The following is a 14,796-nucleotide window of genomic DNA, read 5'->3' as shown; positions in this document are numbered from 1 at the left end:
GGTTGTTCCATACTTCAATAACAAACATCGCACTTTTAACCATCAAAGTTATATTAAATCATGCTATGACGATAGCTCACCCAAGCCCATCAAGGTTACTCAAATCGACCCTTATGGCCAGTGCTCCTGCATTGATTACCACTTTAAATCAAACATCAACAACATTTGCCAGATATCGCAATAGCAGCACCTATTGCTCTCTATCATCACTAATCCTACAAGCCAGATGCAAATGTATAAATACTCTTCTTTTTTTTACTCAATTCCAGGATCTTCAGTTCATTTTATACACAAAATAAAATACAGTTGATTTCTATTGTATTTTACCTTTGCTTTATTTTTTTTGTGAAATCCATTAAACCTGATTTCACTGCACTAGGATCTTCAGTCGTTCATTCTACACACAAATAAAATGCAGTTGGTTTCTGTTGTATTTTACTATTGCTTTTTTTTTGTGAAGTTCATTAAGCCAAATTTCACTGCTGATGGCCATAGCTTTATTATCCAGTTGCTGAGCATTAAGAGTCTTCAAAAGATGGGGATCGCCCAGATTTTTACCAGAGATAGGATTGAAATCAGTGATGGGATGAAGCTCGTCCTTTTCACAGATCTTAAGGATTTTAGCAGCATAGTGGGAGTGTACCAGAAGAGAGACAACATGCTTGGTTTTGTGGCTACAAGGAAGGTAGACACAAGTATAACCAGGAGGAGGCAGAGTTGAAGTGACAGTATTAGTGGAGGAAGACATTTGCATATCATCACCATCAGTTGTGTCAGCAGCAGTAGGAGTAGCACTACGGCCCAACTGATATTCTCACAGAACATCGATGCGCTCTTTTGGGAACATCGATGTTCTCATGAGCACATTGATGTTCTCATTTGAGAAGATGTAGTTTTCCACTAGAATAAAATGGTTTTAATAACTAAACTATAATATTGTAGGCAACAGAGAGACTTTTATTATCTGTAAGATTCATAAAATTACTAAACGTATTATAAATTGCACGAGAAAATGGCTATTTAAAATTACCTAATAACTACTTATTAAAGTAAAAGAATATATTTCAATAAGATATTCGAGTAATTTAGTAGGAAGAACGTCAGATCCACAACCGATAGGTTGTGGGTTCGACCGCGGTAGGAGCATTCTTTTTTTCAAATTTCTGAAAATCGATGTGCTTATAAAAGAATATGGATGTGCTCACATGGGAACATTTCGGATGTTCTCATAAGAACATCGGCCGACTTATAATAGATCTTTAGGAACGCCGATGTTCCCATATGAGAGCATTTTTCACCTTTCGGGAACATCGATGTGCTCATTTGAGAACATCAAATAGATTCTCATATGAGCACGTCGATGTTCTCATGAGAACATCAGTTGGGCCGTAGTGTAGAAAATAGACGTAAAGCCCATTTCTTGGCTTCAGCAGCATCAGAGGGGACTTTGGCTTTAGAAGAAGACTTCTTGGAAGTTTTCTTGTTAGAACCAGAGCTCTTCTTGGAGTTGGCAGTAGTGGTGGCAGAGTTGGCAGTAGGTTTGGCATTGGCAGATCCCTTTTTGGTACCTGAATTCAAGGTTGGGAAATCCTTTTCCGATGCATAACGAGATGCAGCAGATCCAGATTTGGTACGTGTGAAACTGACATTTGGAGTAAGATTCAGACGAGTGGCTGAGGCAGCAGAGGTATTATTGGTAGCAGCAGTGAGGGTGGATCGTTCCAGTAAACGGGTGAGAATCAGATTCTGTTCTTGGAGCTTGACTACCAGATCAATCAACTCTGATTGCTTCAAGTTATTGTAATAATCACGGCCGGCAATGTCTTGCTGCATTGAATCGCGGCGGCGCTTATTGGAGGTGGAGGTGGATGCATTGGTAGAAGCTGAGGCAGATCCAGAGGTGGTGATCATAGTGGAGGTCCAATCGGAGGATGGTGCCTCGATGGATTGTGCTGCACCGGTAGAACTCGGTGGAGCAGGGTTTAGATTCGGCGGGATCGGCGAACCTGGCATTCGGAAAAGCGAAAGATTGAGATGGTTGGGGTGATTAAGCGGCTAAACAGGCGGCTGAACGGCAAGAGGTTTTTCCGAAAAAGTATAAATACTGCTGATACCTGCACGCGTAGAGTCGATAGTATCTCCTCCTCAATGGTCCAGTTTAAATGTTAATTTATTATAAAAGAGAGGATTTTAGGCTTCGTCCCTGTAGGGCAATACAATGGCCATCCCAGTAATTAAAGATAATTGAGTTGAAAAGGTGGAGCAATGAAAAAAAAACACTAGTAGAGAAGTGAAAAATTGCATCCAAAAAGTAAAGAAATGTCAAAATAAAGTTGTGTAAAATGTGGGGTAGAGCACACCCAAAAAAAGAAATTGAAAGATATATCTTTGATCTGAAACAAAGAAATAGCCAAAATAGGGTTTGTACTACAAACAAGGTAGAGCACGACCACCTAATAAAAGAACAAGGGTTGAAAAAGAGTAGCTTCCATTCATGAAACTTCAACATCTCGAGCGAAACATATCATAAACAAGTAGGATCAAAACACCCAACCTCTCAATGAGAATCACAGGGAGCGAATTTCCAAAAAATAGACTACAGAATGTGTTAGACATCATATACAAAGCGTAAATTTAAGGAGAAGATCAATGTTATAGATGTTGAATGAGTTGTTGCTGCTGTTGCTGTTGTTGCTGTTGCTGCTGTTGTTGAAAGTGATGTTGTTGAGTCAAATAATGTTCAAAAAGCTCTCCAGAAGGAGGTTCCTCAGCAAAAGATCCAGCAGGATGGTTTGCAATGTCAATTTGAGTAATCAGCTCAAGAACAAGAGGCCAAATTCTCTCCCAGTGTGTGCCCAGACAGAAAGACAGATTAGAAGGTAGCGAATTCAGAATACGATCCAGAATATGAGTGGTAGCGATACCTTGGTCATCATAGGATTCATCCAAAGGAATGGAGTCATCAGGCAGATTGAGATGGATGCGGTTGACAATGTCTTGAACCAGAGGACAGGCGGCTAGATAATGAAATCTATTTGCACTAGGTGCGCCACAACGACAAGCTGAGAGAGGGAAACTTGGGAGATGATGAAAACGCCATCGAATCAGACGCAATCGCTCCAACCGAGTACACGGATAAAACAAGAGAGGGTCATATCCAGTTGTGTCTTCACGCAGAGCACGCAAACACGATGATTTTTGACTAGTCCATCTCAACATTTGAGCATCTTGAAACTCTTCACAGATGAGACGGGGAGTGGTGTGAGTGGGGGACGATTTGTACAACTTCCAGATCTTGTTGGAGCTAAGACGACGCCACAGAGCAGGAGCAATTTTAAGACGCTGATGCGTATACAGGATGCATTCCACCAAAGTAAAAGGACGAGCTTTCAACTGAAGCGAATACCAAAACTTGAAAGTCAAGATCTGGGCACGAGTATACATGGTAGGCAGATTGCCCATCATATTGAGAACCATGGACGGGGCGTTGTGCCGTTCAGATTGATTGAGAGTCATTTTCAGACAGCTAGCTTGAGTGCGATCAATAGCCATAGCAGAAGTAGCATTCAGACCAAGAAGAGCAAGAGCATATTCCATGATGGGGCGTACAAACACCCGATACACTTGAAGTGCCAACATGAGACCAAAGCCATACTGATGGACACCAAGACGACGAAAGAGAGCCATGGTAGACTTGGCCTTCTTTGTGCTAGCATTGAGGAACGCAATGTTATCAATACCAGAGGCATTGAAGGGCACGCCGAGATACTCATAGCTAGGAACAATAGGGACATTGATACCATACAATTGAATAGGCCTACGCCTAGAGTGATAGTTGACAAGAGCACACTTGGTTGGACTCCACTTGAAATCAAATCGCAACGAGTACTCCTCACACAGCTGAACCAGTAACGGCATGTCACGACGATGGGCAATAAGACAGACATCATCAGCATACAAGAGAGAGTGGATAGCTGTTTTTTGACGAACAACACCAAGACGAGGAGAGCAGCTGCTGGCAGTTTCAGACAAACGTGGACCTGCACCGTATTTCACAAGAGCAAAACTAGGTTCAGTAATGTCAGCTGAAGGACCATCACCATCAGTACGAGCACGAGTAGCGATATCCACATAGAGTGGAAAACGTACAGGCGCAGTACGCAACAGAGCAGGCAGTTGATTGATAAAGATGGCATACAAAAATGGAGACAAGATGGAGCCTTGGAGCAAACCACGCTTTGGATGGATTGGCAGTGATGTAGCATTGTTAATGACTACATTGAGAGTGACATGATCAAAAAGATGCCGCAGGGTGTAAAACAGAGCCTTTGGTAGATGAGGATGAAGTAGTTGCCAGATCTTGGATCGAGTGACACTGTCATATGCTTTGCTGATATCCATAAAGATGAGTGCTGGTGAGACACCGTATTGCTGCTCAAATTGCTTTTGTAAAGCCAAGAGATTCCATGCTTGACTGATTCCACTGCGAGCGGCTCGAAAGCCACCTTGAGCAACATCAAGAGACGGCATGTGGGTCAAAAGACAAAATTTGAGACATCGTTCATAGAGCTTTCTGAAAGTGTTGGTGAGGCTGATGGGCCTATAGTTTGCAGCTGAGTTGGGATCACCCTTCTTGAAGATAGGGACAATAAGACCAGATCGAAAAGAGGCAGGTGTCCAGGCAAATGTATAGCACAAAGTAAAGAACTCAGAGAGGAAATTACAAAGAGGATACCATATAGGCATGAGCATCTCCTTTACAATATGATCATCTCCAGGTGCCTTACGATTACCCATTGCTGATAGTTGTTGCTTGATTGCTGAAGCAGAAAAGAATGTTGGTTTAGTGGTGTGCTGGTGGAGTGGTGATCTGCTGGCTCTCCATGTTGAAAAATCCAATTGATCTCCCCCAAAAATGTGTCTTTGATAATCTGCCATTACATTTGCAGCTACTTCAGGTCCTTCACTATGCGAAAAACAATGATTAGTAGTGTGTTTCTTTCTTAAGCGTTTTAGAACGGAATACACCTGATTTGAAGAGGAATCACTCATGTCATTACAAAATTTCTTCCAATGTCTTCGTTTAGCAGCCTTGATAGCCTTCTTGAGGTTGTTGCAAGCTTGTTGATAGAGAGACCAGAGGTGTGTTGAGCCAATCAATGATCTTCTGTGGTGCTTGTGTTGTTTCCAATCAGTGTAGCATTGTTGTCTAATGTCAGCCAAATGTTGTAATTCTGCATCCCAAAAGAATTTCCAGGTTTTAGGCCTAGGTGTTCTTGGTGTTACTGAATTATCAAGTGCTGAGTGGATCGCTTGGATTATTTCGATGCCAACACGGTTAATGAAATCCTTGGGAGATTCCACAACCTCGAAATAGAAACCATTAGTAGCATTGATCCGTTGATTGATAGTAGCCTCCTTCCGATGCTTAGTTGCTGTGTCACCAGAGAGCACAAACAAATTGGGGTGTTGCTGTTGTTGAAAAGCCATAAAGTGCTTGACCTCTTGTTGCAGTTTGAAAATGTTGGAAAAGAAATTTTTGCGATATAATTCAAATACGTCTTTTTCTTCCAAACGTTGCAAGTTCCAAAGACGACGGCTGCCAGCCAAAGTCGATGTTGGGAGGAGTTGAGGTTGTTGGTGTAGCTTAAACGAGAATTGCACAAGGTGATGATCCGAGTTGAGATTGATATCACTTTCAATAGATAACAAGGGACTAGCCGAGAATATATTGGGGCGTGAAATCACGAAATCAATGATGCTTGTGCCTCGATTAGACTCAAATGTAGGTTGTCCAAATGTAGAAATACGATTCCAGAGATTAGCCTGATGGACTGTAAGCCAATTGAGGAGGTAATTGCTACGAGGGTTCGTACAACGGGTATCACCAGTGAATGAGCCAAGACGAGTGTTGAAATCACCAAGACAAATAACTGACGATGAAGAGTTGAAGTCAACACTACCCAATACAGTTTGATAGTCTGCAAAAGATAGCGCTGGTGGTAAATAGAAGCCATGGACAGTAAGCGAGTTACCAATCACGATACTGAGCTTGTTGTGTTGTGTGGTTGTTGGATCAGTGCTACGGTGAACTTAGTGAGGAAAATGAGGTCGAACTAGAAATGTCAAACCACCATTGCCTTTGGATGCATCACCTGAGATGGTAGCATATTGATGATGTTGAGCCCATTGAGTGAATAGATCACCTTTGAGCAAGAAGGTTTCCGTGAGTAGTAAAATGTCGATGTGATGTGTTTCTATATAGTGTATCACTAAATCCAAGGACGTAGAGATACCAGAAACGTTGAGCATTGCAAGGTTGAAAGTAGGCTGTGAGTCTACAATCATTGATTCGTATCCATGGGGCTGGAGCCAGCGTTACTAGCAGCAGTCAGAGGTGGAGGATTTGAACCAGGTTGAGAAATGCTGGCATCGGCATTGTTGGTGGAGGTTGTAAGAGAGGCAAACAAGTTGGAGGCATCAAAGCCTTTGAGAACAGAAGAGCGAGCAGTGTTGGCAGCACCGATTTTGCGAACGCAATCAGGCTTCAGCTTGAAGAACTCATCAATAATGACAGGCGGGATAAAGTGATTATCAGCACTGTCAAGACCATTGAAGAACTTGAGGATGGCCAGACCCATACGGGATTCACGAAGTTGAGTAGCAGCTTGGAGCATGCGGTTGTAGTAGATGGCCTTAGCTTTATCATCCAGTTGTTGAGCATTAAGAGTCTTCAAAAGATGGGGATCACCCAGATTTTTACCAGAGATAGGATTGAAATCAGTGATGGGATGAAGTTCGTCCTTTTCACAGATCTTAAGGATTTCAGCAGCATAGTGGGAGTGTACCAGAAGAGAGACAATATGCTTGGCAGGACGTTGGATGGCATATACACGTTTGAGATTGATTTTGAGCAACTCTAAACGAGTGCGAAGATCGGCGTGCTTGGTTTTGTGGCTACAAGGAAGGTAGACACAAGTATAACCAGGAGGAGGCAGAGTTGAAGTGGCAGTATTAGAGGAGGAAGACATTTGCATATCATCACCATCAGTTGAGTCAGTAGCAGTAGGAGTAGAAAATAGACGTAAAGCCCATTTCTTGGCTTCAGCAGCATCAGAGGGGACTTTGGCTTTAGAAGAAGACTTCTTGGAAGTTTTCTTGTTAGAACCAGAGCTCTTCTTGGAGTTGGCAGTAGTGGTGGCAGAGTTGGCAGTAGGTTTGGCATTGGCAGATCCCTTTTTGGTACCTGAATTCAAGGTTGGGAAATCCTTTTCCGATGCATAACGAGATGCAGCAGATCCAGATTTGGTACGTGTGAAACTGACATTTGGAGTAAGATTCAGACGAGTGGCTGAGGCAGCAGAGGTATTATTGGTAGCAGCAGTGAGGGTGGATCGTTCCAGTAAACGGGTGAGAATCAGATTCTGTTCTTGGAGCTTGACTACCAGATCAATCAACTCTGATTGCTTCAAGTTATTGTAATAATCACGGCCGGCAATGTCTTGCTGCATTGAATCGCGGCGGCGCTTATTGGAGGTGGAGGTGGATGCATTGGTAGAAGCTGAGGCAGATCCAGAGGTGGTGATCATAGTGGAGGTCCAATCGGAGGATGGTGCCTCGATGGATTTTGCTGCACCGGTAGAACTCGGTGGAGCAGGATTTAGATTCGGCGGGATCGGCGAACCTGGCATTCGGAAAAGCGAAAGATTGAGATGGTTGGGGTGATTAAGCGGCTAAAAATGCGGCTGAATGGCAAGAGGTTTTTCCGAAAAAGTATAAATACTCCTGATATCTACACGCGTAGAGTCGATATGTCAGGGTTGAAGGGTATTCTGACAGTGATTTAGATCTGCAGGATATCATTGACAGACTAAACACAAACAAGAATAAGAAGCGCAGGTTTAAACCTAGAGCGCCAGCTACCAGGAACATTAAACAGCGATTAACCTGGATAGCGCACAACATTACACAAACTATATTGGATAAAATCAATGTTCAAATCTAATATTAATAAAGCACCTTTTTATCCATTCAACTAAAAGGCTATATACATTCCTGCATAATCCCTACATCTATATCTATATCTATCTCGATCAGATCTCAGATTGCATATACTATCTCTACGTATTCGCATCTGACAATTGGTAGCAACTTTCGTACTTTTTTATTTCCTTTTTTTCTATCCTGTCGCCTACAGCAGAATAGTAAACAAAAGTTGAACAGCAAGACACGCCGGCTAAGTATTCATTAAAGGGAAAGATCGAAACAGATATATTAGATCTTTGCATTTACTGAATCATAATAGTCAACCCTCCTATATTCATAGTCGTTCCTAGTTTCTATCTTTGAACACTATACATTGCTATACATCTCGCTCGTGTTGATTTCTATTCCACCAGCTCGGAGAACCCAAACCTGATACTGAATTGTTTATATACATTGACACAAACATTCAGCAAACTACACTACTATACAACCAATACAACCAACCAAGATTTCACACCTCAAATCAATACTCTCCCTCATTCTCGATCAAACATCCAACACATTACCCAACATGGCTGATCAGCAAGCACCCAATCCTCAAGGAGAACAACCTCAAATCTCACCAGATTACTCTCAATTTATGGAACAAAACCAGGTCATGCTCACCAACATGATGAAAGCTTTCATTCAGGCACAAAATCATGCACCTACTGTCAAGTTGCCAACACCACCTACTTACAGTGGAAATCGCAATGCAAGCGAGATTGATGCCTGGATTCGTTTGATTGATAAACAAAAGCTGCACAATGAATGGACTGACGAACGCACCTACAATTTTGCTTCTTCCTTGTTATCTGGGCGTGCTGCCACCATTGTGGCTCATCATGAAGACCCCAACAGTCATTTCACAACACCTACCACTTGGACCGCACTCAAGGAAATCTTGATCAACAACTTCCGTCCCTCCAATGACCAAGATTTGGCTCGTGATGTTCTGGTTACCATTCGCCAAACAAGTTCAATTCGTGATTATGTGGATCGCTTCATGGATGCTGTCATTCCCATCAAGGATATCGGTGAACGTGAACAGTGTGATCGTTTTATGAGAGGTTTGAAGGACAAGGATTTGATTGCTTCGATTCGTGCCATGCCTATCGAATCACGTACTTTGGAGAGACTGTTCTCTGATGCTTTGGCGTATGAATTTGCGCATCATCCGGAGATCAGTGCTGGTGTTCAGACAAACACCAGATACAACATCAACAGCGACGTACAGCCTATGGATTTAGATGCCATCATGCATCGCAACAACAACAACAACCACAATAGCAGCAACAACAGATATAACAACAGAAACAACAACAGAAACAACCGTGGCCGTGGTAGACAACATGACCCCAGTCTCACTTGTTTCCACTGCAAGAAAACTGGACACACCACCAAGAACTGCTACATTCGTGCCATTGAAATCATGCATGCTTTCGACAAATTGGATCTGGACACTAGACGCAAGCTATTCAAGAATGTTGGTGTTTTGAACTGTATTCTGGATGTTGAATACATGGAAGAGGAAAACCATGGTTGTGATTGCAGCCAATGTCAAAGTAGTAATAAAGCTAGTGGCTCCTCTTACTTGCTGTCTTTATGTGATAAAATTGCAGATGAGAAAAGAAATGCACAGATGGATGATTTGAATCAAGTCATTGCCATGATGGATGCCTCTGCTGTTTCTTCTCCTGTTTTGGTTTCTGTGCCTGTTATTCCCCCTGATAATGTCTCTGTACCTGTGCCAGACAACAATAAAGTGGTAAATGTCGTTTCGCCACCCTCGTTGGATCAGGGCTTAGTATCGAATACCGTGGAAGAGAAGGTAGACTCAAACCCCGTGGTTGTCAACTCAAATGCCCGTCGTCCTGTGGAATTGACCCCTATAATTCATGACTTGGATATGTCAACTACCGTTGATCTCACCACTGATTCGGTGTACCTGACAAACCTACTGAATGCAGCAAATACCTCAACTCTACCTTTGTATGGAGCAACTATCAGACTCAACCGATCTCCGGGTGTAGTCAATGTCAAGTGCCTAATTGACAATGGTGCGAGTGAAAACTATATCTCAAGCAGAATTGCAAGGATGATTGAGGGCCATCGTAGCGTGATCCACGGTAGAGAGGTTGAAACTGCAGGTGGGAATGTATCTCCTATCAATGAAAAGATTGTCTACGATTTGAATTTGCAAGGTCATACAAGTCCAATGTCAGCATTCGTCTTTGATACAAAGTTTGATGTCATTCTTGGTAGATCCTGGCTCAAGGAACACAAACCTGTTGCAGATTGGTTTGATGATACATGGACCTTGTCTTGTTGTGGTTCTGGTAAAACCACTATCTCACCTACGTCGTCTTCCTGTGTGGCAAGCACACCAACTCAACAACCGCCTGAACTAAACTATCTGGTATCTCATCTTCAAGCAGAAAAAATGTTGAAGGAGGAAGGCACAAATGCATGTTTCTTGTACATGATGGATAAAGGAGAGAAGGATGGCGCAAGCACTGGAATTATTCAAGAGAACGTGGTATGGACAGATCAACTGATGAAGGATTTTCCAACGGTTTTTCAAGACAAATTACCTGGCCTACCACCCAACAGACAAAATTTCTCGCATGTGATCAACGTCCCTGAAGGTGTCAATCCCATCAATAGACCTCCTTTTCGTATGAGTCCAGCTGAACTTGATGAATTACAGCGTCAACTGACCGAATTGCAATCTCTGGGCCTCATTCGACCATCGTCGTCACCATGGGGTGCTCCTGTATTGTTCGTCAAGAAGAAAAATGGTGAAATGAGAATGTGTATTGACTACCGTGCGCTGAACAAGGTTACTATCCGTAATTCTACTCCTCTACCTCGTATAGACGAATGTCTGGATCGTTTGCAAGGTGCTTCTTGGTTCACTTGCCTGGATCTTCGTTCAGGCTACCACCAAATTAGGCTAAAAGACTCTGATATCCCACTTACTGGATTTAATACCCGATATGGTAAATGGGAATGGCTTGTGCTGCCTTTCGGGCTTTCAAATGCCCCACCCAGTTACCAAACTTGGATGAACGGAGTTTTAAAGGATTGCATTGACAAGTTCGCCCTGGTTTACTTGGACGACTGCTGTATCTTTAGCAAAACGAAAGAAGACCATATCAAGCATGTTCGTCAAGTATTATCCATCTTTGAAAAGGAAGGGCTCATTGTCAACCTGAAAAAGTGTGAGTTTGGTAAGCGTGAACTGGAATTCTTGGGTTACAAGGTCTCGGCAAACGGCATCTTGCCATCTTCGTCAAAAGTGAAAGCTATTCAAGACTGGCCACGACCTACCAATGTTCAAGAGGTGCGTCAATTTGTTGGATTAGCACAGCATTATCGCCGTTTCTGCCCGAATTTCTCTTCTGTGGCTGCCCCTCTTACTGAATTAACCCATGGTAATGGTGCTAAGAAGCGCGCTATTGTCTGGAATGATCAATGTGAAGTTAGTTTCAAAGCCATCAAGCAAATGCTAACATCATCTCCTTTATTGAAACTACCTGACATGCGCAAGCCATACCGTATTGAAACTGACTCGAGTGATTTTGGAGTAGGCGCAGTGCTCTTACAAGAGGATTCTGATTCTTCTGCTTGGTTGCCAATTGCGTATGAATCAAAGAAATTGTCTCCGGCTGAACAGAAATTGCCTGCCCAAGAACGTGAACTGATTGCTATTATTCATGCTTTGAGAACTTGGCGTTGTTTTGTTGATGGCTGTCAAGGTGGTTATACTGTGTATAGTGATCACAAGCCTCTGATCTACTTCAAATCTCAACTGAACCCCACACCCCGTCTTGTTCGCTGGATTGCAGACTATGAAGCATTCTCACCGAACATTGAATACAAAGCCGGAAAGGACAACCAGGTGGCCGATGCTCTCTCAAGAAAGCCAGATTTGCTTGTGGACAATGGTGAGGATATTCCTTCTTTGGCACCTGAATACTTGTATGCTGCTTGGGGTCAGCTATCTGACACCATCAAATCGGACTGGCCAATATTGTACGTCAACAAGAACTATGAGAAGATGAAATCAGATGTGTTGAGGAAGCGCATGGAAAAGGAAGAGGATCAGTTTGTAGTACGTCAAAGGACAGTATATAGATTGATAAAGACCGAGGAGGGATCAGTGAAGCAAGTCAAATTCATCCCATTTTCGGATCGTGCTGATTTAGTGTTCAAGTATCATGAAGCTTTTGGGCATGCTGGTATCAAGACTATGCTGAAAATGCTCACGGAAAGGTACTGGTGGCCAGGTTTGCGAAAGGATATTCTAGACTGGTTGAAAACTTGTACTGCTTGTCAGCTGAATAGTCGTCGTGATCATGTTCATCAAGATGTCATGCACCCTCTACAAATACCTCAAGCTTTTGATCGTTGGCATTTGGATTTTGTGGGTGAATTGCCTACAACTGGAAATGGAAACAAATGGTTGTTGACGGCTGTGGATTACCTCACAAACTGGCCTATCGCAAGATCAGTACCTGTAGCATCTACGGAAGCGGTAGCGGATTTCATCTATGAGGAGATTGTCATGCGATTTGGCTGTCCCTCTGAAATTGTGACGGATCGAGGTGCCAACTTTACTAGTGGCCTTGTAGCAGCTTATACCAAGCGTGTTGGAACAAACCACAAGCTGACCTCGGCATTCCACCCTCGCACCAACTCCAAAGTTGAACGATACAATGGCGTGATCAAGCAAATGCTTCGTAAGTACGTCAATGGTGCTATTCATCGCTGGGATGATTTTGTACATGCGGCTTTGTGGGCAAGTCGAATTCGAGTGCACTCAACAACTGGTTTTTCACCCTATTATCTGGTGTACGGACGCGAACCTAGACTGCCTGGTGATATTTTGAGGCCATATATTACCAAAGAAATGCTGTTGAATAAACGCACTGTAGCTGACCTGACCTCGCGTGAACTAGAATTACTTGGTCAACATCGTGCTGCTGCAGAATTCCGTTTGAAAGCCATGGGGGAAGCTGACAAGAAACGTTGGGATGCCAAGATCAAGCCTACAAATTTCGAAATTGGTGACATGGTTATGCTAACTCATGAAGGCAAATTTGGTTTGGAACCTCGCTATAAAGGACCCTACATAGTGACAAAGGTGTTCCCTGACTTTGGTACTTATCAACTAGAGACTGTTACTGGTGAACCATTGCAATCATTGGTGCATGTGGACAGATTGAAAGCAGCAAAAGGTGACAAACCAACAGAGCCATGGTATGATCCTACTTCTAGTCGTCGTGCGGTTCGTGAAGCTGATCGTCTTCGTATTGATTCAAACACCAATTCCATTGATCCCAATGGCACTACTACCACTACTGCCTCATCATCAACACCGGGTTTTCCCTCAAATCTAGGTCTGAATCAGCCTCAAGATGATTTTATCGATATGCCTGTCCCAATTCACAGCACACCAACACACAGTTCAACTACACCACCTACTACCGCCATTACCACCACTACAACGGAATCACCAAACAACACTCAGTATCATCATATAGTCGCACAGCAACAGATATCAGACGAGGATAGTTCTCTACATGGCAGCAGTGTGATGGATGAAATCGAGGACAACGAGCATGGATTGGATCAGATTACGGATGGATACGATTTTTCGTCGTTGGCTGATAGCGATATTGAAATTCCAGATCAACCATCAGCACCATCTCCACCACCTGTCATGGTTCCATCATCGTCATTCTCTACAACATCGTCTTATATGTCATCACAATCTACAGTGTCAAATACAAGTGATGACGCCGCAATCAACGAAACAGTTAGTGTGGATACAGATCTCGAACTGGATGAACGTGTGTCAGAGCCAGAAAATACAGATATGGTGCCAGATCTTCGAAATGAACCTCATGTTGTTCCTCCTGCTAGCCCGCCTTCTGTTAGTCAAGCTACGCCAGAACCTGATTCCACTACTATTGTGAATTTTTTCCCTCCTACTGATACAAACCAAACCCCCATTGTACTTACTTCTCGTCCTGGGCCACCAAAAAGTACTTTTGTCTTCAAAACTCCTGCCATTCCAAAGATTCACACGCAAAATGAGACCACCCAACCTGCAAAAAGCGTCGATCTCTCTTCTCACATGCCAAACACTGCCACTGTTTAGAATAACAAAATATAGACAGAGTAAATACAATTAGAACTGAATATATTTATTATGTTATTCCAAGATTGAATAGGGATCAAAACTAGTGTAGATATCAAAGGTATTTATAGTTATTTGACAGTGCCGCAGCAATAGGACCTTGATCTTGAATGCGGGATAATTGTATAAGCCTTGAACCAGTAACGAGGATGTGCTGCATCAGAACTCATGAACCACCAGTCAAGGATAAACAACAAAGATGATCCAGGATAGAATGTTCTTCCTAATAGCTTTGACGGAAGAACATTTGTCGGAATTGAAACCCACTTCCAGGGACGAAAGACCATAGGCTACCACTCTCTAGGAACCAGGATATAGATTAGCCATTTGATGGCACCACTCATGTTCCTTCGTGCTGCTTGAATAAAGACCTCTCGCTTCTACTATGCATCTCAGCTCATTCTCAGATCCTCTTATGTAATAAACGACGCTTAATACATTTGCCTCTCAGAGATGATCTATATCCTCAACATTCGTCCCCACCAGAATCGATAATACTGCAAGAATTGTCGATTCGATAAACACTACATCACAGGAGATAGATCACACAAGCTTGGCTCGTT

General features: G+C 42.9%; 4 protein-coding genes across 4 annotated transcripts; 1 reads left to right on the top strand and 3 right to left on the bottom strand.

Moving 5' to 3' along the window:
• Window positions 1-1,377: 1,377 nt before the first annotated feature.
• ATC70_005378 (uncharacterized protein) lies at window positions 1,378-2,013 on the bottom strand (the record flags this gene model as incomplete). Its single annotated transcript, XM_064824669.1, has 1 exon — window positions 1,378-2,013. The coding sequence occupies one exon, from the start codon at window positions 2,011-2,013 to the stop codon at window positions 1,378-1,380; it is 636 nt and encodes a 211-aa protein (XP_064680046.1).
• A 639-nt stretch (window positions 2,014-2,652) lies between these two features.
• On the bottom strand, window positions 2,653-6,312 carry EXO1_5 (Rad2 nuclease; the record flags this gene model as incomplete). The annotated part of the gene is made up of 2 exons (XM_064824668.1): window positions 2,653-6,092; window positions 6,156-6,312. The coding sequence occupies 2 exons, from the start codon at window positions 6,310-6,312 to the stop codon at window positions 2,653-2,655; spliced, it is 3,597 nt and encodes a 1,198-aa protein (XP_064680045.1).
• Window positions 6,313-6,344: 32 nt separating this feature from the next.
• Window positions 6,345-7,691, bottom strand: ATC70_005376 (uncharacterized protein; the record flags this gene model as incomplete). Its single annotated transcript, XM_064824667.1, has 1 exon — window positions 6,345-7,691. The coding sequence occupies one exon, from the start codon at window positions 7,689-7,691 to the stop codon at window positions 6,345-6,347; it is 1,347 nt and encodes a 448-aa protein (XP_064680044.1).
• An 866-nt stretch (window positions 7,692-8,557) lies between these two features.
• Window positions 8,558-14,194, top strand: ATC70_005375 (uncharacterized protein; the record flags this gene model as incomplete). The annotated part of the gene is made up of 1 exon (XM_064824666.1): window positions 8,558-14,194. One exon carries the CDS (start codon window positions 8,558-8,560, stop codon window positions 14,192-14,194), a length of 5,637 nt encoding a protein of 1,878 aa, XP_064680043.1.
• Between the last annotated feature and the right edge of the window lie 602 nt (window positions 14,195-14,796).

Source organism: Mucor velutinosus (assembly GCF_035048745.1).
Source record: "Mucor velutinosus strain NIH1002 chromosome Unknown tig00001544, whole genome shotgun sequence".
Lineage (NCBI taxonomy): Eukaryota > Fungi > Mucoromycota > Mucoromycetes > Mucorales > Mucoraceae > Mucor > Mucor velutinosus.
This window is presented reverse-complemented; position numbering and strand designations above follow the sequence as displayed.